The sequence below is a fragment of the Furipterus horrens genome, unplaced genomic scaffold (assembly GCF_987537825.1).
Source record: "Furipterus horrens unplaced genomic scaffold, mFurHor1.1.pri manual_scaffold_15, whole genome shotgun sequence".
Taxonomy (NCBI): Eukaryota; Metazoa; Chordata; class Mammalia; order Chiroptera; family Furipteridae; genus Furipterus; species Furipterus horrens.
In genome coordinates this window covers 7,372,113-7,394,392 of record NW_028327185.1, presented here as the reverse complement: position 1 = coordinate 7,394,392, position 22,280 = coordinate 7,372,113, and the positions used below count along the sequence as shown (strand labels likewise).

The window sequence follows — 22,280 nt, the reverse complement described above, 5'->3', positions numbered from 1 at the left end:
TTCCCAGTTTCTCTTTTCCTCCCCCCTCCACTCCCCCGCGTATAAATGTAAAGCTTATAACTTTAAATAAAATGAAGCGGCTCCTGCTTACGACCAAGATGGAGTCACAGGGACCAGATTTATTCTTCGACCCGGAGCAGCTACGAAGCTGGACCCACCTGTTTCCAGATGTTGGACCTGGCAGCTCAGGGCCGCGGCCGCGGACGGAGGAGGAACAGCGGGGGGAGCCCTGCACAGGCCCAGCTCCCTGCGCGAGGCCAGCGTGTGCGGCACAGGGGGGCCCGCGCGCAGCCCACGTGGAGACGGAGCCGGGAGCCTGGGGAGCCCGGGGAGCGGGCGCAGTTAATGCCGACCTTAGTGACACGCTGCTCCTGTCCGAGGTGCTAAGAATTACAACAAGGCAGTAAACTGCTGATATTCCTCAATGTTTTAATCGTCAGGGAGCAAAGGATGACTTGGCAGGACGTCCCTTTGCACAGAGGCGTCCCCGGGGCGGAGCATCGCTCGATCCCGACTCACTCGCGCGTCTCTCCGGCCTCTCCGGGCAGCTTGGCGAGGACCCAGGAGCGCAGCCTGCGCAGCTCCTCGGGGCAGAGCTCGTGGCCGAGGCCGGGGAAGCTGTGGAAGTGGGCGCCCACGCCCCGGGCCCGGCACGCGGAGCTGGTCTCTGCGCCCCAGGCGTGCGGCACGAGCGCGTCGGCCGTCCCGTGGCACTGGAAGAGCTCGGGGAGCGCGCGGTCCCGCGTCTGCAGCGCCTGGGGAAGGGGACACGCAGATTCCAGCTGATTTCACCAACGCTGCCACGTCTGAAGGGAAAGAAGAGGGAGGCGCCGACCCGGGACCCGCTGGTCGGCCCCTGGGCCCCCTGTGCGGGCCGCGCCGCCTCCACGCGGGACTCGGTCACTCGGGAAGACAAACCCCGCACCCAGAGGGGTATTGGGGGTGGGGCGGGCACCGAGCTGCACCTGCTGTGCCCCCGCTGGCAGGGAAGCTGCGAAGCTGCCATGGGTCACGCTCCCAGGCGACAGCCTGGCGGGGGGGACAGCTGTCGGCCCTGCAGCTGCCTCTGCTCCTGACACGGCCCTCATCGCTTCTGCGCAGAATACATACAACGGCCACACGTGCACCGCGCACTCCTGTGCCTGTCCTTAACCTCTGACACCCTGCTTAACGGTATCTTCGTACAGGACACGTCCTCAGTGTTAATGACAAGCTGGAATAAACCACGTGCCTAATTCAGCCGTTACTGGCTCTTACTTATCAACTTTGTTTTAGTTTCAGTGTGTGAATATTTCATGTTTTTTTTTTTTTTTTAAAGCTTGAACTTACCTGGTAAACCGCAGATGTTTTATTCAGAAAACTAGAAAGCGCGAAGACTCCCGCCACATCGCAATGATTTCTGTACGCTAAATGCATGGCCATGCACCCTCCCATAGAAAATCCTCCTAGAAGAAGCAGAAATCCACTTCTCAGAAGGAGCGGAATACACACAATAGTAATTCAGAACAATATATCTATGCCAGTCTTCCATAAATATTTTTTAAAATATCTGAAGACCTTTAAAGCGATGCAGTGTTAACTCCGTCTCCTTTAGATCTCATGGACAAAGACCAGCTGTGCGTAAATGACACTGTCCCATCTATATCATTACTGGTAAAGACATTTGTCACAGAAGGAGCTGGAACTGAACAAAGCAATCAAGTTCATCAAGAAAAAAAATTGATCATTATTCAAAATGAATCACAGTGTGTGTTATTTAATTTCTAATGTTCACTTATATTTTTATACTTAGGAGTCCTCGCACTGCAACGAGAATTAATAACATGTCTTTTTGCCCCCAAGTCATAAGCTCCATGAGGAGCTATACTTCTAGTGCCTGCCACCTCATAGATGCTCTGAATTAGGAAAGATCCTCAAACATTTGGGGAGACAGTTAAAACATTTTTTTGGATTATAATATTATTTTGGAAACTGACTTGTGATGGTGGAATTAAAGCATATATACTTATCTGAACTTCTAAAAAACTAAAAAAAAAAACAATTAATTCATTGACTCATTTTATGTGCCAAGCACTGTGCTAAGCCCTGAAGATATGCAGGTTAATACACAGGGACCCCTGTGCTCCGGGGCAGGCAGAGACACCCCAGCACGTGGGACACAGCAGGGAGGGAGGCCCATCGCCAGGTTAGGCACTCAGTGTAACATTCCGTATCCTGAGGCGGTTAAAAGGTGTCTCATTTACAGTCCATGAGAAATACAGGAAGTAAATCACATAGTTGCACACTTGTGGAAATATGAAAATAGACTTCGCCGTAGAATTCTGAACTTTTAATTTCCAGCCTCTTGCTTTATTTCAATTAACAAAGTATAAAGCTGAGCTCTTAAAAGACCATAAATTTGAATTTACTACAAACTCCTTTACAGCTGAAGGGAACTTAAGCCCCAGGAGATTAGATGACCTGCTTAAGGCTGTACCCCTAATTTCAACTGAAATCCAGATTGGTTGCAACAGAGTAATGTACTCTCTACTGTCTGCTGATATTTATTAAAATAGAACTACTTTAACTGGGGCAGGCTAGTAATGTTATTTTGGACTCAAGATACAAATGTATGAGTAAAGATTACCAGCCTTGGGAAGTTTAGATTTTAAAAAAGGGCATAATACGTGAATAATTACAGTATATGATAAATATTACATCTGTGGTTTTCAGCGTATCAGAAGGAAATAGTAGGGTCTTACCAGTAGTAGCAGCTCACCATGGATGAGGACAGCTTTAAAGGCTCTTTCAAAATAACCCCCAAACCAGTCCCAGATGCAGATACATCTAATTAGGGGTTCACAAATAAGCTTGGTGGGGGAGTAGGGAGCATAAGTATCTTAAAATTGTATGTAAACTTTGCATATGCGCATCAGATTCCCAACAAGGTTAAAAGCCACAGACATCATTACCTATGAATCTGCATTAATAAATCTTTGATGTGCCCCATTAGAATATGAAGAGCTTACTGTAGACAAGACTATTTCATTTCCAGTAAAATTACATAGATGAACAAGAAGATCTCTAGGGTTTCCATCAAATTTTAAAACCTTTTCTTTAATGCTTAATAATCATTTGTAAGAGTTAAAACAGCAAGGACTTGAAAATTTTCAGTTATTACTAATACAGAAGTCTACTCTCAGTTTGGGAATAAGACCCTGTATCTCTCAGAATAGACTTTTAGCCTTCCTTAAAGTTCACAGAATCAATCTGAGCAAATGCTCACTTCAACTTCCTTCATCTCCTCCGATCTCCTCTCTTTTCACCATTTACTGACAAAATGGATTCAAGGTTACTTATAATCACGGATGCTGCTAATGATAAAATTACATCTCTAAAATAAGGGGTAATCTGATGGAAGGAGAGCTGGGGTTGGGGAAAGGTAAAGAGGCCCAGACAACAATCTGGAGTAGCATCGTTAGGGGTGCATCTGGACATTGGACTGCTTCCCTATAGCAAGGCAACCTAATGTAACAGAAGGAATCATACTAGATCGTACCGGGAGCTTTCCTTATACTGCATTCCTGGGTGCAATTTATCAGGTAGGTCTTCATTAAACATGCGACTCAGAATCAGACATTTTGCACACAGCCCCCTGCGACTGACTCTTTTATAAAGTTCAGGACATAAAGACAACATTTACCAGACTAGAGGTGCATGTGAGCAGGAATTTCTGTCTGTTTTGTTCACTGATGTTCCCTCCATATGCTTAGAACAGTGCCTGGCACACAGTAGGTGCTTAAGAAACATTTAGTGACTAAATGGACAAATGTTCCATAAGGATATTTCTGCAGGGAGACAAATGTATATCATCAGCCTAACAAGAACAACAAAGGAAGAAAGAAAACATTTTCTCACACAGGAAATATCATTGTGAACAAACACAAATGCATCCTGCAAGCAGTTAACTTCATCTTCAATTCTCGTAATTTACAAGGCAGAGAAATGGACTTGCTGAAATCTTGTTACTTACAAACTTAATGTAACGTACCCACTCCCACTCTCGGGAGGTAACCTGCCATTCCTCACCCGCCATCTCTGACAGCACAAGCACCTTTAGCATGAGGCTCAACTACGGAAAGGGACTGTGTGTCTATTTTTGCGAATAGAAAAAAATTTAACACAAAGGGCTAGTTATTTGAATTCAATTTCCATCTACATGTCTAAAATGCAATATAAAATATACTGTCCAATAAGTAAATACCAAATAGTAAACTCATTGTAGGTTATGGTTATAATGTATATTTATAGTTGCTGGCAAGGTATTAAAATGTCAAGAGTTAACATTTCAACATACATTTAAGATTAACGAGCTGAATAAAACATGTTAAAAAATAATAAACCTAGCTTTTATGCACTCCTTAAATAAAATAAAATAGAAACACTATATAAAAAACTATACTGGGAAAAAGAAATAAGTTGATCTATCTGAAACAAAATCCAGAGGAAAAATACTTACAATTCAAGTTTACTATCATTTGAACAGGATTTCTAAAATGTAATAAAATCTGCTCTCCAAATTTCAACAGCTCTTCCATTTAATTTACATAATTATCCTTCAGAGTGAACTGTGATAAAGTCTCCAAAGATCTGGGAATGTGTATCTATTTGAATATTTTTCTCACATAAAAATGACAGGATAAATGAAAAATTTATCATCTTCTATGCAAAGCTGTTAGAAGAGCAGTTCCACTGCTTTGAAGTTCTGATAACTGTTGCAGAAACATAAGCTGTTTAATGAAGACATATATAAATTAGAAAGGAAGTCGAATGCTATCGTTTTTAAGTTTTCGCTCCAGGGAAGAGCTGCAGAAGAAACCTGCATAAGGTCAGGACAAGGGACCCCAGAAATTCTGGTGGCAGGCTTCATGCTGGTGATTCCATCTATCTCTTTACTTTAATCTTTAAAAAGATTAACATGAGTATATACCCATCACGTAAAGTGTTTCCACTATACAAACAGAAGTAAATAAAAGGAGTCATCTGAAATCTCACTAACATATAATTGTGATGTTTTTAAAAATTACTTTTTTATGTAATACTGACTTGAAAGTCTTTCAAAATATCACGAAACTCCATAATTATATCTGTATTCACTGAATACATACTTACTAAATGCCTTCTATGTGTAGGGTGTGTACAGTATTTAATGGTTACATTATATTCATTCATATTTAACAGACTAATTTCTTCAACCATTTTTCTCACGATGGGTAGTTAAAGCATCCATGTAAATTACTCAGATATAACACCAGAAGCACTTGCTTCTCCCTGCTTCCAAATTCTGATAATATGCTCATATTATCAAAATCCGTATAATCCAGTCATATTATTTGTCAGGTTGTATACATTACAGATCAAAGTTAAACCTAAATTATATCGATTATCTCTTAACAACAAATTATCACCACCTAGTGGCCATAAAGGGAACCTCATTCTTTACAAAGTTGTTGACTGAGTCAATGGATCTGGGTTCTAGTCCCAACTCTATTTTACATTAGCCAGCAATCTCTTTGATTTTTAGTTTCATCAAAACTGAAATAAGAATAAGCTCCCATTTTACCTATAGCAAGGCTAAAGAGAGATAATGTATATGAAAACAACTTGTATAACTTAAATACTATCTAAATATGAAACATGATATTTAATGACAATTTAAAACCTGTCAAATGTCATGTAAATGTCAACTATTTTAGTCATATTACTACCATATTACTTTCTAAGCATAACAGTACAGTCAAGAAAAATGATATATACCTTTTCTACTTTAATTGTTCACATTATACAGAAACATATCAGAAGAAGAGGAAGAGTTTCAATACAGACACTATCAGAGAGGCAGACTGTACTAAGACATTTCTGACATTCTGTGCACTGGGCATTCTCACCACGTTAACCAAGCCAGAAGACAGGATGATGTAATATTAATAACCCTCTCAGAATACAGGACTTGAACCCACGTTTTCTTTTTAACTATACTGCCAACATTGAGAAAGTCATTTAAAAGTCACTATTTTATGCCTGTTCTTCCCCTTTTATCATGCATGTCCTCTGTAGAATCATGTTAGGGATAAATGTATACAGTTAAATAAATAAATTTCTTATGTCTGATATTCTTCATGTAGAGAGGGAATTCTTAATTTGATTTATAATTTCATTATTAATACAACTCATTAAAAATTAAGTTATATTTGAAAATGAAATTCCTTCACCAAAATAAATATGTTTTGTACCATACACATTCTAAATATCCAATCTTATTTTGTATGTATTACAGAAATAGAGATATTATAGTTCATGTCTTTGAGGACAACAGAAAAACGGGTATTAAGCAGAATAAAAAGCTTACATGAAGGCACATTACATGCCCTCGGAAACAGATTGCTGAAGTCATTTAACGAAAGGTTATAAGGACATTATTCCTGTGATATTAACTTCGAAGAGTTTACTGTTCATAAATCCAATGTTATATTTTGACGGTGTACTTAATCATGGCAATAGTAGTTTAAACATATTGGCAAACCGTAGGCTAATGAAAATACATTGTTTTAAAAGCTGAAATGAATAATCTCTTAATTGAAAATGAAACACGGGGTTCTCAAATTGTTATTCTTAAAATGAAAGTGAATTAAATTTCATGAGCTATTGTTTATAATTCTAATATTTTGAAACCCTTAGCATGTAAAGTTTATTTGAAACTATGAACAGGTCAAGTCATATACAAGAGCTTCTAACCAACATTCCAAGTAAAGTTCAACATGTTGAGTTAAAGGTTTAAATTACAATATTTAAAGGTCTTACCTACTAATATCCTGTTCTTCTTGATGCCACTTTTTACTTCATCGTCAATCAAATCGGTAAGCACTTGACACATGACATCGATCGACTCAAGATGCTCTGGGCAGTCATTAGATATTTTAAATCTGTCAAACCATACATTGGAGATTCCCCCTTTCATAGGAGTATACGGTCTGTTGCAAAAGAAGAAAAAGAGAATATTATTAAAATAGGTGTTTTAATTTCTAAAACATCAGCATTTTGAATAAACAATTGCCACTTCCTCCAAGCTTTGTGAATAAAAAAATGCATGTTAAAAGCATCCCCACGCACGGCATTAACTCACCTCTGTGTGTGTGTGCTGATTCCATTAACCATGACTGATGCCAGTACAGCTTTCTCCTCTCCATCGTTTGATTCATAAATTCTCCAGAAAACCCTCATAAAAATGGAATTTTATCTACCTAAGTATATAGTATGTATGTATTTTTCTGCTTTTTAAAAAATGACTGATTAATCATGTCTATTTTCTAAAATTTTCTGCTTTAATTCTTTTCCCTTAATGTAAGAATCAATTATTTTAGTATTCACAGCTAACTGAATATTTGTCCACGCAAAAACTCACTACCTCAAAAGTGAAAGAACAGTTCGCCAATGTGCTTTTAAAAGTTAGTTAATTTGTAGCACTCAAGTATGAAAGGTGAGTTAATAACTCAAGGGCTTTCTTGACCATATTCAGATAGAGCATCCTTAGAATGGAATTGGTTCACTGTTTTGTTTTGTTTTTTTAAATGAGGACTTGGAACTACTTTTAGCTACTCAGGAACCTTGTAATGAAAAGTCTAATGGGATACAAACGGTCTTAGAAGCACTGGTACCGATATCCTATACTGCTTGCATCAATGAGGTCTCAAATGGGGTGCTTTGTAAGACGTTTTATGGGATAAGATGATCTGAACTGGGTGTCTTGTTGAACAGGGTTAACCATATAAGGCGCTTTACATTTATGTAAAGGCGGGATGGTTATGGTATGAGTGGATCTTAACCCATTCGCTGCATAGTCTTACTCCGGAATGCTCTGCTGAAGTGCCAAAGGGACCCGTGACGATTTGAAAGAAATGTACACCGTTGACGACCACAGATGCAGAACTCCTCCTTCGTCTGCGACGGGGCCCCGCTTTGGAGTTAGCTGTATCCTCAGCCCTGGAATGAAGGCCGGAGGGCCGGAAGGCTCCAGGTGAGACCTGACAGTGGAAACTCCAGGCGGGCTCAGCGAACCCGCGGAGCTGGAAATAGTCGATTCTCTTATCCGCTCTGCCCAACCAAAGGACCCCCAGTCTGTGCAGATCGGCCCTGGGAAGCAGGCAACTTTCGGGACCACCGGGTGGGACTGAAGGGGAGCTACGCCGTTGCCTCTGTGCTGACCAGACGCCTCCAAAGCGCACGGGCATCCAGGTGAGCAGCCGGGAAGCCCAGGGGAAGGTACTTGCAAAGTGTCTCAGATAAACTGAAAGAAATCTGGAAACAAGAGCACATCTACCCAGGATCTTCTGTTTATTTACTAAAACAGACCATGTTATAAACATTACTTTGCAACAGGCTTTCTGAAAATTGATTGTGTATCTCGAATTTCCCTATAAGGCAGTGCATAAAAACCTGACATTTCTCCCAGTTTATGAAGACACATATTTTATGTGTGTGTTGTTTTGATGTTTTTCATATAAATTTTATTTATTTTTTGCACCGCTCCCCCCCCCTCAATCCTTACCCTTCACACTAAACCATTTTATGATCTAAAGTATATCCTTGAATGTTTTTCTTGTACACACATTAAAACATGCATCTTTACAGGATATTTTTTAGAGCACTATTGCTTTTCAAAAATTAAAATAGCCTATTTGCTTTCACATGCACCTTTTCTCTTTTAATGATACTACGTGGAAATCCTTCCATCGGATAGACTTCTAGCCCATCCTCTGAAATGGCTAGTTAACACCTTATGATAAAGAGGGTCCAAGTTCAGTCAGCCTACTAATGGGCATTGACTTGGCCCTCAGGTTTCAGCCCCTGAGAATGCTACATTAAACATATTTGTATGTGTTAGTACATACTGGAATTTTTATGCCTATGAAAGAGTCCATAAAAAGGACTGCTGGGTTGAAATGTATAATTTTCATCTTAAAAGATGTTTTAAAGTCACTCCCCTAAAAGCTATAAAAATGAATCTTTCAATAAGAGCAAGAGCAAGAATACCCTTTCGCCCACAGCACTAATACCAATTGATGCTGAACACTCAGCAGTGTGGGCAGGTGTGCTTGGAAATCACCCACCATGACATGGCCAAACGCGTTCCAAGTCTTCAAAACATTTAACGGAAGTTGAACGCAGCCTCTCACAACAACGCCAGCTGGTGCACTGATGGAGATGGGTTCCTAGCACACTCACCTAGCGGGGGAAGCCTGTCCTACAAGGGGCCCGCTCTCCAGAAGATAATTCCGGTTTTTGGGGGGTATTCCTTCATGTGTATAATTAATAGACTTCTCTCCAATGCATCTAGTTCTATACTGTCCTTGGGAAAATCAAGAAAATAGTCACGAGCTCACTTCTTGTGTTTTGTGATTCAGTGAAGAACACGAGAAGGCTGTATTTTGGTCACTCCACTGCCCTGCCTACCTACACTGTGTTAGGGTCGCACTGGTGGTATTACAGTGGCTGTAAAGTGTGTCCCACGTTGGGTACCGCAGATCCCCTCTCCCTGCCATCGTCACCACCAGGATCTTCTTCGGCCTCATCCTGCCTATTCTCAGGTACCCATTCTTCTTTACTTATCTAAGAAATTATCAAATATTTAGTGAATTGTAGAGTAATGTCAAATAATTGTCCTTAAAAATCCTTGTGGGATTTTAACTAACATGCATGATTATCTGGGAATTTGCGTTTGATGACACAGATACGAGGGGCGGGGAGGCTCGCAGACTGAGCTCCCCGGGACCTGCCCATTCCAGCCCCCAGCGAGGGCCTCTCCTGCCCTGTTCTCCACGGGGCACACAGGATGAAGTTCTCCTGCACTGGCTCTTGACGGGGACTCCAGCGGAGGCTAAATGCCCTCATTCCCGTCGGCCTTCCGACCTCAGAAGCTGCTTTGCTCAGGAGGAAAATAGATTGGAATCAGAAGGGGAGAGAAGACAGCATTGCAAGCCTTCCCCTTCCCAGAATCCCTTTCTCAGGATTAACTTCCTTCAAGTACTCTGAATATGAAAGCAGGTACTTTCCGCCTAGTATTACTGTCACTGTCAGACCAAATGAAATCCCAGACTGTGCAATTTGTCACAAAACCACAGTGACCCTCTGAATGAAAACGGAACATACCACGCACTTTAAAGCTGAATTCGACGGTGACTCTCCTGAATTATTTCTACTTCCCATCGCTTTATTCTGCTCTTTCTCTAAGTGTTTATTTGTCTGTCTAAGCACTTAAATAAGGATGATATCATAGGCTAAGATATGAATCATTCTGGGAACTCAGCCATTAATCGAAAAAAACGACCTTCATTTTACTTTTCGTCTGACAGCGCCTCACTCAATTAGAGATAGATGCTCCAGTGAGGTGAAATCGCTGCGTCAGTTGTACTAACATAGTTGCCTTTTGTTCTGTTAGCTAAGAAAACCAAAATTTTGTTCAAAAAACATAATTGGAAAAACTTAATGACACAAGAAATAATTTAGAACTTTTTTGTTATGAAAACATAATTAAGAATGCATAATTCTCTTAAGATGGTAGAATAACCTTTAAATAAAGCATAAAAGTAAGATTGTTTTTCAAACAGCTAACACACTGGTACATATGTTATACTCATTTACCTTCTTTCTCAAATAAATCACTTTATTAGCGGGTATAAAAGAGCTCAGACATTACACAATAAATAAATATGTTAGGCAAAGAACATCTGTGTGGCTCCTAAATCAATCAATCAATCAAACCATTGCACCCTGCTCAAATATTAAGCTGAAATGAAATAGTCAAGGTTAAAAAAAAAAACAAGAGTTGACATTCAGCCTGATGCCAAGTTCTGTTTTGATCTATGTTCCCTGAAAGTCATAAACTCAAAGGTCACTCATAACCTTTCAGATAATGTCGCCGGCCCAGTCTCCCCTCTTTGACCTCGTTTGCAAGTGCTCCCCGGTGCTCACATCCCCCCCTGCTTTCCTCCCGACAGGGTAACCACCTGACTGACCCAGAGGCTCTGCACCTGATACCCGTCCAGCTGGAACACTGCCACATTCCTCTGTGGAGGGCCCCCACTGATCACTGACATCTCAGCTCCAATGTCACTTCCTGTCACTTCCGCACGTGGCCTTCCTGTAATGCACAAGTATGGTCTCCCTGTCCCATTGTCCTACTTAACTGTACAGAATTTATCACTATTTGAAATTACTACCCTTAATTTTTTTTCCATTTCTGTGTGAGGTCCCTGAAAGTGTGGACTTTCTTTCCTACAGGGATACCTACCCCCAGGGCCAAGAACAAGCGTTTGCTGAATCATGAATGCCAACCATCATTTGTGTCACTTGGATAATTTGTGTCAGCTTGAAATGAGAATATCTAAAACTTTTATTTACATACTTAGACTTTAATTCTTTTAAAAAACCCATATTGTGATTTCTAGGAAAAGGTAAAAATTTCTTTTTTGTTACTCTTTCAAAAAAGAATATGTTTCTAAGAAAACAAGTTTTTACATACTAATAGGTATTTAAATATGCTACTTAAAATGCTTACCAAACAAGTAAAACTATTTCTACAAAACAGCTCTCTTTAGCAGTTAAGTGTACTTGTAGTACAGATCTACTGGTGTGGGGAAATAGGTCCCTAGTCTTGTGCTTCGGATAGAAATCTTATGTGATACACTAAAGATGAATTCATTGTTTACTACACCTCAATCAAGTGTCTGACCCTGTTCTGGAAAATACAAACAGGTGCTTCATGTGAAAAAATAGCGAATCAAAAAGCAGTAGCACTATGCAAATCTTATTACTTTTAGAATTTTTCAAAACACCAAGAGAAACTATATATCATCATATGAATTATTAATGGCTTGTTAAAAACTTGTTATTATTTTTTAAATGGAAATTCTAATAGTAAACCCAAACCAAAAAGACTTCTAATTACAAATACAATTAAAGTATGTCATAGAAATGAAAACATTTATTGAGCACTTCAGTTAAATAGTCCAAATTAACATAATGAAAAAAAATGAAGCAATATTTTCCATTTAAATCAACACAGCAAGCTACATTGCTGACTTTTACTTAATATGCCCCTAACCAGGCTGATTAAAAACATCTATTAAGTAAGGTTGAGGTAAAGGAATACCTTATAGCCAAAAAGGCAATTTACAGTTTAATCAAAACATACTGATATGCTGTAATAGACCACAACTGGGTAAATATAATAGACTGTTGTTCTCCTCTTACATTCTTTCAACTATGTATGACTTGAAAGCAAAAATCATAACCTTGTTTGCATTTTTAATGTTTGTAGATAAAATATATATGACAAGTATAACATAAAAAGGGAAGGAAAAGGATCCTGTATGGCTGTAAGGTTTCTACATTTTGTGTAAAGTGGTAACAAACAAACAAAGTAAAATGTTTGATATACATATATATCTTGTAATCCCTAAAGCGATCAGGAATAAAATAAGAATAGATAACTAGAAAAAGAGAAAAAAAAAGGTAGTAGACAAGTTCAAACATATCAACTTACATTAAATGTAAATGGGCAAAACAAATCAGTTAAAAGAAAGGGACTGGTTAGACTAGTTTAAAAAAATTTTAAAAGCCCAAATGTATGTTGTGTGTTGTATGTTGTATGTCTGTAAGAATCCCATTTTAAATATGTAGATAAGTTAAAAGTAAAAAGATGGAAAAATACATAGTAATGCTCATCTTCATATATGCTATATAAAGAGTAAACATAGGAAAGCAGCTAAGTACTGTATCGTTATTAAATAAAGTACATGTCCAGGTATTACTAGAGATAAAAATGACCATTTTATAAGATAAAAGTAGCTGTTAATGAGGAAGACCAATGAGAAAATGGGCAGAACTCAAGGAAGAAACAGACTAATCTACAGTCATAACTGGAGATTTTAATTCTCATTCTTCGAGACCGAATAGAAGAGCTGATAAAATGAATGACTAAGCAAATATAAAATCTGAGCAAATGCATAAGCACCTTCAACTACTGACATTTATAGAGTTCTACACCCAAAATGCACATGGGACAGGAGACCATGGACAAGACCATAATATAAGCAGCAGCATCAAAAGACTGTACAGAACATTTTCTCTGACAACAGGGAGATGTAAGATGAACCGAGACAACAAAATCTTCAGTCAAGAGAGATGTGGTTCATATTTAACAATTAAAATATTTTTGATCTTATGATTTTCAATTACATATTACACAGTTTCTAACTGAGAGTGTGAGACATCTGGGATTCAAGCTTGGCAATGTCTGCAATTCTCCTAAAAGAAAAATAATTTCACAATAATGCTGAAATACATTTTCTAATATGATTAAATATTAAACAAGCCTCGCTTATTATGCTGTTCAAAAGATCCCGCCCAACATTTAGAAAATCCTAAGTCAAAAGTTTTGCAGCCATTGGCAGCCTCTGATCAATAACCTGTGGTTTCCAGTCTGCACAAGGACCAGTGAAATACCGCGGAGCCACAGGAGGTACAGCTTGCTGAACATGTAACATAAAATAAATTTGCCGGGTCAGTTCCATGTTCTGGTGTTTCTATTTGAAAGCAATAAGCATATTTTACAAACGAACTTAATTTGTATATTAGTAGCAAACTAGCTGGCACGATTATCCTTAACTATTTGTTTTATTTCACTGTTTTATCAATAGGGCCTGATCAAGGATAGAGACCTGAAATGTAACAGGACACTATATAGATCCTATTTACAGTAAAAACACGTATACATTCTTTCTGAATATTTTGAAAAGCTCTTCAGTTCCAGAATAGGAAATGACAAATTATACTGAATTGTGAGGTCTTTATGTCTTCATTTTAGGAATTTTAGAACCACTGAAAACAGGAAAGCAAAACTTTACAACTCCATGCTCACAAGAGTGCATTTGAGACTAGAAAGGCTTTTGGAGGGAAGTGGGATTTTCTTTTTAATGTTTCTGACTTAAGAGTAATTAAGTCTAAAAATAAAAGGAAGCCTGGTGTATAAAGACCTGTTCTTAGGTGCAATCCAACTTCTCTTTGTATTGATTCAAAGACAATAATGCTGTTCATACTTTAATTACCTCAGATATTTGTTTTTTGAAAACATAAACAGCTCACCACACTGCAACGTTTTTTTTTTTTTCCCTGAAGGAGAAACAAGACACTAATAATACTGTATGTGTGGGACAAAGGTGTCATTTAAAGCAGGGTCTCTCAAGCTGGACACCGCTGAGATCTGGGGCTGGACAATCTTTGGTAGAGGCTGTCCCGTGAAGTGCAGGATATTTAGCAGCATCCTTGGCCTCTACCCACTAGAGGTCAGAGCCTTGTATGCTCCCCTTCCTCCCAGTTGTGACAACTAAAAATGTCTTCCAACATGGCCAAATGGTCCCTGAGGACCATCATCTCTGCTTGACAATGAATGATTTAAGTCATTTCATTAAAAAATAAATCTTACAAGTTCAAGAACTGTTACTCATGAGAAATTTAAGTAAAAATAATATGATCTAGAACAGTAGCTCCCAACATACTGTGATGGGAATTCCTCTCTAAGATTTCAGACTGTGCTGGACTTCCACATACGGCTGCAGAGAAATAAAAAATGTATTAGTGCAACTGAAGAACTAAACTTGGAATTTAATAATTAGCATACAAATTCACATGTACTGTACATGTAAAATACACATCAGATTTGGAAGATCTGGAATGAACAAAAGAATGTAAAATATCACTTAGTAAGTCTATATTGAGTACATGTTGAAATTATAGTATTTTGGATTTAATGGGTTAAATAAACTATATTATTCAAATTAATTTTAGCTGTTTCTTTTTCCTTTTTTTATGTGGTGTCAAGAAAACTTAAATTTGCTTATATAGCTCATATTGCATTTCATTGGTTAGCGTGTCCAAAGAGCTGCTGACTGGGAAAACATATAATATCAGAGAGTTACTAGGAAATACTAGTTCAGTGAAATGCTTCAATGGTTTATTCTCCTAAGTCACAACAGCACCCACAAATAATCCTGTGCTTAGTGTGCGGAGAATTCTGAGCTCTCCTAGGTCTCTCTGGCCTCCCGTTTGAGGCACACTGGTCTAGCGTTCCTTTCACACTGGTGAGGACATACAATTCTTCAGCTGGAAAATATTAATTCCTAGAATCATATTGCCAGTGACCTTCCGCTGTCATCCTACAATTACATTTCTATTCAGCCTGTGTCCTTCTCCTTCCCAACATCACTGCCCTAAAAACCAATAGCCAATCACAAGCTCTTCCGACGTTTTCCAAAACAGTCAACTTACAGTACAAAAATAACCCATTGGTCCTGTGGTCTTTTATCCATACTATCAAACTACTAAACCACTCTAAAATTATATTAAAATAATAATTTTTTGAATCTCAAATCTTACCACAAAAGTATCATTTTATTCTTCTCCCTCTTTCAAGTCTATCAACTGAGGTAAGTAAAATCTTAATAGCACATATAAAAAGGTCCTTAAAGATCTGTCTACTTCTCCTTAATACTAAGGCAATAAAAAAATAAAGCAAAGCATTTGCATAAGCATACACTGTGTTTATATGAATAAATCAAGAACAGATAATGGAATATCAGGTTGGGCTGCATAGCTCAGCACACATTACTTTTCTCACACACTCACACACACACACACACACACACAAAGAATTTGTAAGCCCTACTTTAAAGAATGTGTTCAGAATAAAAGAGACTATGCAGATGCTAACTTAATAATTATAGAAAGCAGTTTGACTTTAAAACTATACTAATCGCGTGATTGGGCGTTTTGCTAAATACATCTACAGGTTGCATAATCAAAATATTTATTAACTAGACAATTCCATATTTCTATCCTGGTTCACTCATTCAAAAAGCTTATTAACATTATTTCTAAAACCTTTTAAGTGTTGAAAGAACGCCACAAACCCCTTTTCCAAAGATTGGAACTCTGGCTTAACTAGATTATTAGAAAGATTATGCTCGTTAAATCCATTAGTTTCTTTTTGGGATGCATGAGGGAAATAGGGAGTCTGCAAGGTGAGCAATCTGCAGGGCCAGAGAAATAAGTCCCGCAGCCATGTGTACGACAAAGGTGAAGGGAAGAGTTCCAGGGAATGTTTTACAAAGAGGAAGTAAATTACTCACCTGGCGAAACTTGGCCCAATAGTGTAAATGCAAAAATAAAAAGAGTCTGGGGTAAAAAGTACCCCAGCTTAAAATATTTTAAATACAGATTCAGGTTTAAAGAACATCTAGCTGGTACATTTATTTATATATGTTTTATGTCAAAAAGTTATCCTGAGCATTGAGATCAATTACTACTTACCTGGGAGGAGCTGTCGGGTAAATAACTTTTATGTGCTGGAACGTTAAATCTTGATTTAAAACCTGCTTGATCCACCTTCTCAATCCTTGTCCAGAATCACCTGATGAATCACAAAATCTGGATTAAGATAATACATTTTGACAATATAATGTATTTAAAAGCAGTCTGTAACTTTCATGTTATACAGATGATGGAACAATAAATAAAAAGAAATCTCCATACTTAAAAATAACTGCACAGAAACTGATTTATCAATATGAACTGATCAGGCATCAATAGGTAGAAATAATTTTGGTTATTATACTCCTAACTTCACCATTGATCACTTTAATGATCCTGTTTCAGCTTGAGTTATGTTTCCTCATTTGTTTAAAGGAACAAATAAATGAGGTAAGTCAATTTTTCTAAATTAAAGTTATGTATTTTTGTAATTTTAAACACTTATTTCTTATGTTTACTCTTAAAAATAGTAAATTCCTAAAGTGCCTAAAAACTTCTGTAGTTGGAACAACCTGAAACAATTTTCTTGATTAAAATAATATAATCCTTCAAAAGGGGCATTCAGCATGCTTTTATTTTTAACCTTAAGAAATTAGAATATAATTTTGGTAACATGTTTGCATGACCTCAAATAATGATTATACATCCCAAGGCCAAAAACCCACCAAAATTCCTCCCGGAATTAATGTGTATTTCCATAAAAAATGGAAGAAAATATAGGCCCATCTTATGTGGTCCTGAAGAGGAAAATTGAAGGTAACAGCTTTAATTTTTTAATTAATTCACAGAATATCTACCGAATACCTACGAACGTGTCAGGGACTGTGCTCACTGCTGGGGAGGCAGTGATGGGCCGCGAGGGGCAGGAAGGGTCCCCACGCTCACGGAGGACCGTGTAGGGAGAGAAACAGCCAGTTCTTCACCTGCACGTACGTGAAAGACGGCCGTAACTGCTGCAAGGATGAGCCGCGCGATGCTCCAGCGTCTATTGTATTCAGGGGTGACCCAGTCCAGGAGGTCGGGGACCACCGCCCTGGAATGTGAGCTCTGCAAGGCAAGGCTCCTTCTGTGTGTTTTACCCCCTGTTCCCTGTTCACTGAATGCCCGGGCAGCCAACGGTTTGCCCTCCCATCTACAGGACGGTGAGAGCGGCGTAGAGAGGGGAAGGGCATCTCAGAGACGGCGCACGGCAAGCGCTGAGCCCCGAAATCGGAAGGGGCGGGCTGGCACCAAGAACCGAAGAGCAGAAAGTGAAAGGAAGGGTAGGGGCTGCAAGATGAGGGGGGTCACACTTTCCAAACCAACTGCAATAAAGAGTTCGGCCAGCCTCTGTCCTCAGTTCCTAAGAGGTAACCTCCAAACCCCTTACAGTTTCCTGATTGGCGTCTTTGTCATTCATGGACGGGGCCTCAAACCACAGGCCAGCTTCTCCCAAGGAGGTGACTCAGGGCGGGAGCTGGCCAGCCAGGAAGACCAACCATGTGATTAGAAGGTTGGGGCTTTGAACCATATGGTATCGGTCGGACCTCCAGGAAATAAGAGGAGGCTGCTGACTTGAGCTCAACCCCAAATCAATCATGTCCGTGTCATAAAACCAAAATAAAAACCGCATCAAGAGGTCAGGTGGAATTCCCTTCGTGAGGGCATCCTTTTGAGCACTGTGTTCCTCCCTGCTGGGAGGTCGTTTGTCACTAAGGACAGAAGATTCAGACTTAGAACCTTCCCAGGCTTTTCCCTGTGTCTCTTCTTTCGGCTGGTTCTAATTTGTATCCTTGCGCCATAATAAAACTGTGATTATAAGGGAAAAAATGAGGCTAGCGGAGCTGTCGGAACCGGACACAACCTGAGAGCACCGGGATGCTACAGAGATATTTTGGTGGCAGGAAGGCTGGCTTGCTCCTAAGGGTGACTCCGGACACTGTGTGAAGACAGAACTGAAGGACAAAGAGAGACGTGGGAGATCAGTGAGGGGTACCGCTCAGGGACAGACACTTAAACCACGTAACAGTAGCAGACTGTACAGAAATAGCTACTAGAGATATTTAGGAGCTAAAATGAACAGAAACTCAATAGATTAGTTATGGGGGGGAGTCAATGGTGAAAGGTTTCAATGGTGATGGTGAGGTTTTGGCTGGGACAGCTGGGTGACCGACACAGTACTTGACACTTTACACTGTGACAGGGAACCCATGAAGCAGCTGCTCCTTATCCTGCTTTCTTTCCGTTTCTTCATAGCACTCACTGTCCCCTGCTATGTAGTGTTTCCTCCACTAGAATGTAAACTCCAGGAGAGCAAGGATTTTTGTGCGCTTCCTTCGCTGCTGTGTGCCCAGAGCCTAGAACAGCGCCTTGCACAGAGTGGCCATGTAACAGATATTTCTTGAATGAATGGATTGATGAATGAATGAATGAATGATTGCTAGGCTGTTAGATAAACATGTCTTGAGCTCACGGAGACCTAAAATAGAGACACGGATTTGTGTTTCCTGTGTATAGGTAAAAATAGAAACTGTGGGCTTCTATGGACTTTAGCCCAGGGAGAAAAACGTAGGATGAGAAGAGATCCTAGGACCAACTCTTGGGGAATCTCAACATTAATGGACAGATAGAGGAGGATGAGTCTGCAAAATAAACCAGAAGAAGCAAATGGAGGCAGAAAGAATGAGGAGTGTTTCAAGAAAGCTGAATGCTGCTGATAGTTCGAATAAGAGGAAGACTACCAAATGTCCACGGGTTGCCCCAGACTTGCTGAGATAGACAGGCTCCTCCCTGGGCCCAGCGGGCAGCAAACCACGACCTTCCCTTCTCGTTACAACCAATCAGCGACTAGAGTGAAGTACACGGTTGCCTGTAAGATTTACTTTGATGGGGGTGGGGGGCGTAAGTATTTTCCCTTTGTCCACACACACTATCAAGAAAGACTATCCTTTCGGTAACCTTACTTCATTTAACTGCTAAAAAAGTTATACCCCTGGGTGGAGATAAAACATGCTAATGAGACATGGGACACATGAAGAAGCCTTGCCTCTGCGTACTTACACGTCACTTTTCCCACATAAGCCTCTTTAAAATTCTCCCCAGTCTTCATGCAAGCAGCAGCCCATTCCCTTCCCCTTTGCGGTGCTGGCTTCCAAGTAAACCTTCTTTCTCTCTGTTGGTTTCTGGTGATCTGTTTTGATTTCTTTCCCGGGCGATCACAAGAACCCAGGCTGGTTGAGTGGCAGGCTTCTCCCCTGCTATCTGGGAGGCCAGGGTTCAATTCCCAGCCAATGCATCAGGCTCTGGTGAGCTCTATCCCGGGAGATGGCAAGAACCCAGGGCGTCAGTGACATAACATGACCGTATGCGGAGAAAGCAGCACATGCATAGTTTGGGCCTCCGTGAACCTTACAGCTTACTGTGGGATACAGACATTAAATCAGGTAATTACAAGTATGATGAATACCATTGACCTCTAGTGTCCTAAGGAAATACATACGAGAATGAGTTAATCTAATCTGGGAAGCTGAACAAAGCTACTTAAACTATCATTTGTTTTTAACATCCTGAGAAAAGGTACTTCTTTGGTATTTTAGTAGCAGGAAAGGCTCACATGGAGTTGGCTAAATATAACTTACACTGTATTTGTTCTTGCCTGGCTGCCATACATATCCTCAGCTTTTAAGATAAAAAAAAAAGCAAAAAGAAGAAAATAAATAAATAAAACCCTAAATCTGTTTCTAAACACTCTTTTTCAGTCTTGAAAAGCAAAGCTGAATGCTGCAAAATAATATCCCTCCATCCAGTCACAAAGTCTCCCTTTAAAAAGCGAGTACCTCATTCCAAGAATATGGTAAAACTATTAACATCGGTTTGCCCATATTTGGATTAACCAGAAGCCAAACATCTATAACATAACCATATATATTCAAGTCTAATGTAAAGTCATACTCCTAATAAGAGTTTTATTTATGAAAATGGAGCTCTAAGTATACAGAAATTGCATTATACTGGCATAATTGGCAGAGCTCTGGATAAATTCTTTGTTCAAAGTACAAAGAAAAAACTATATGTGTATATATGTATATACACACACACACAATGGACAATTCAGTTTCAGAGATATACAGTTACAGGTTTTTAAAATGTCATAATTTGACACTAACAAGAGTAAGAATAGTTAATTTAAACAAAGTGGTCCAGGAAAAAAAGAAGTCTAGTACTTCCCAAAGATATTGTAAAATAATTACTTTATTTGTTAAAAGGAGTGTGGTGCTGGGGAATTTCCGGGTGCTTACAAATGAATACCCTGGAGCCCTGAACAGTGTTCGAAATAGCCACCTAGTGTAAAGCTTTGCAGTTACCCTAAGACACCTCACCTTCATCAGTTAGGACTTTCCCTTTAGACACCGTTGGTCCTTTTAGCTTTCCAAAACGATACACCCTAGTACAGTTTTTTTTTTTTTTTTTTTCTTTAACCTTACCCCTCCAGAGCACTGATTTTGGATCCAGAGAGTGCTGGGTTCAAGTCCCAATTCCGTCACCACTCAAAAGTAATAGCCACGTAACCTTGGACAAGCCGCTCGTGCTATCAGGACTCATTTCCAATGACAAAACGTCGCACACCTGCCCATCCCCAGGTCTCCACCCCGCACCTCTCTCAGCCCCTCCACTACCCAATCACCATCTTCTTGAAGCCTACATAAGTCTCAGCTCAGGGACCCCTTGCCCCGTCAAAGGCCTTAATGAACCCTGACCACAGCTTCCCCTCGCAGTCCCCTTGTTGTATCTCACGCACTGTCGTGTGATCTCCCTCCACTGCTGACGCAAACTGATTGCACTGTCTCTGTTTTTAACTGTAAGTCGTCGGCCCCCTGGGGACATGTGTGGCTGCATCTCATTTCAAAAAACAAAAACAAAAACACCCACTTCCCAAGAACTTACTCTGGGCCAAGCACTAGGTGATGCAAAGATTAAAACAAGGGTCCTGACGCCTGAGGAGCTCGACACCCAGTGGGGATGACAGACATAGGAAATTACAGGTAAATTTCAGAAACTCCGTACCGAACTAAGCACATGTTACCGAAGGCAGGTGGACTTGACTCGGCGCTATACCTCGGGGTGCTTAGTGACAGGAGGGGGAGAGAGAGGGAGAAAGGAAGGAGGAGCGGGGAGAGATGATAAAAATAATGAAATAACTGTGAATCTCCACTGCCTACATCACTGCGGGAGACTGCAGAGAAATGGTAAGTAATCCGACGCAGCTGAACACCCAGATCACTACCGGCTGACCCTGGAAAGCAACTTGTTTGTCTCTAGTAGGGGACTTACCTTCCTAACTTGCTCTGATTGAACCTGGGGGAGAGGAAAGGGGGGCACCAGGGGTAGCACCGAGACAATGTTGGGGATGCAGAGCGGGACACGTGGGCCGGAAGCGAGGGCGCTGGGCCCGAGATCCCAAGACACAAGGAAGGTCAAGGGGGGCGGCGGGGGACAGGTGACCATGCTGCCGGTGCGTCCACAGCCGCGGGGCAAGCGAGGGGCCACGACGGCCCCCCTGTCCGAGCCCCCAGGGCCCTACTGGGGTTAGGGGCACGGAGGCTCCTCCACTGGGGGCAGCACTGGGGCGACGCCCGGGAGGGCGTTTCCCAAGCCGCAGAAAACAAGGACGTAAAACTGTTATCCACCTGAGCCGTGCAGGAAAATCAGAGAGGCGCTGTGCCTTCCAGCCGGCGACACCACGCACCGCTGCAGGCGGACGGGCCCCGACACAGCCGCCATGCCTGCAGCGCGGCCCGAGTCTCGCAGGCCCCGCCCCTCCGCCGCCCCCGCGGGCACGCGCACGTACGCGCGGGCACGCGCGAGGGGTTGGGGCGCGCGCTTAAAACGCGCATGCG

At 40.7% G+C, this 22,280-nt stretch overlaps 1 protein-coding gene across 1 annotated transcript; it reads right to left on the bottom strand.

Moving 5' to 3' along the window:
* Positions 1-412: 412 nt before the first annotated feature.
* LYPLAL1 (lysophospholipase like 1) lies at positions 413-22,185 on the bottom strand. The gene is made up of 5 exons (XM_090263216.1): positions 22,071-22,185; positions 16,405-16,504; positions 6,841-7,010; positions 1,330-1,445; positions 413-755 (listed from the first exon to the last, which is right to left on the bottom strand). The coding sequence occupies exons 1-5, from the start codon at positions 22,162-22,164 to the stop codon at positions 516-518; spliced, it is 720 nt and encodes a 239-aa protein (XP_090119342.1). The 5' UTR covers positions 22,165-22,185; the 3' UTR covers positions 413-515.
* Positions 22,186-22,280: the final 95 nt, after the last annotated feature.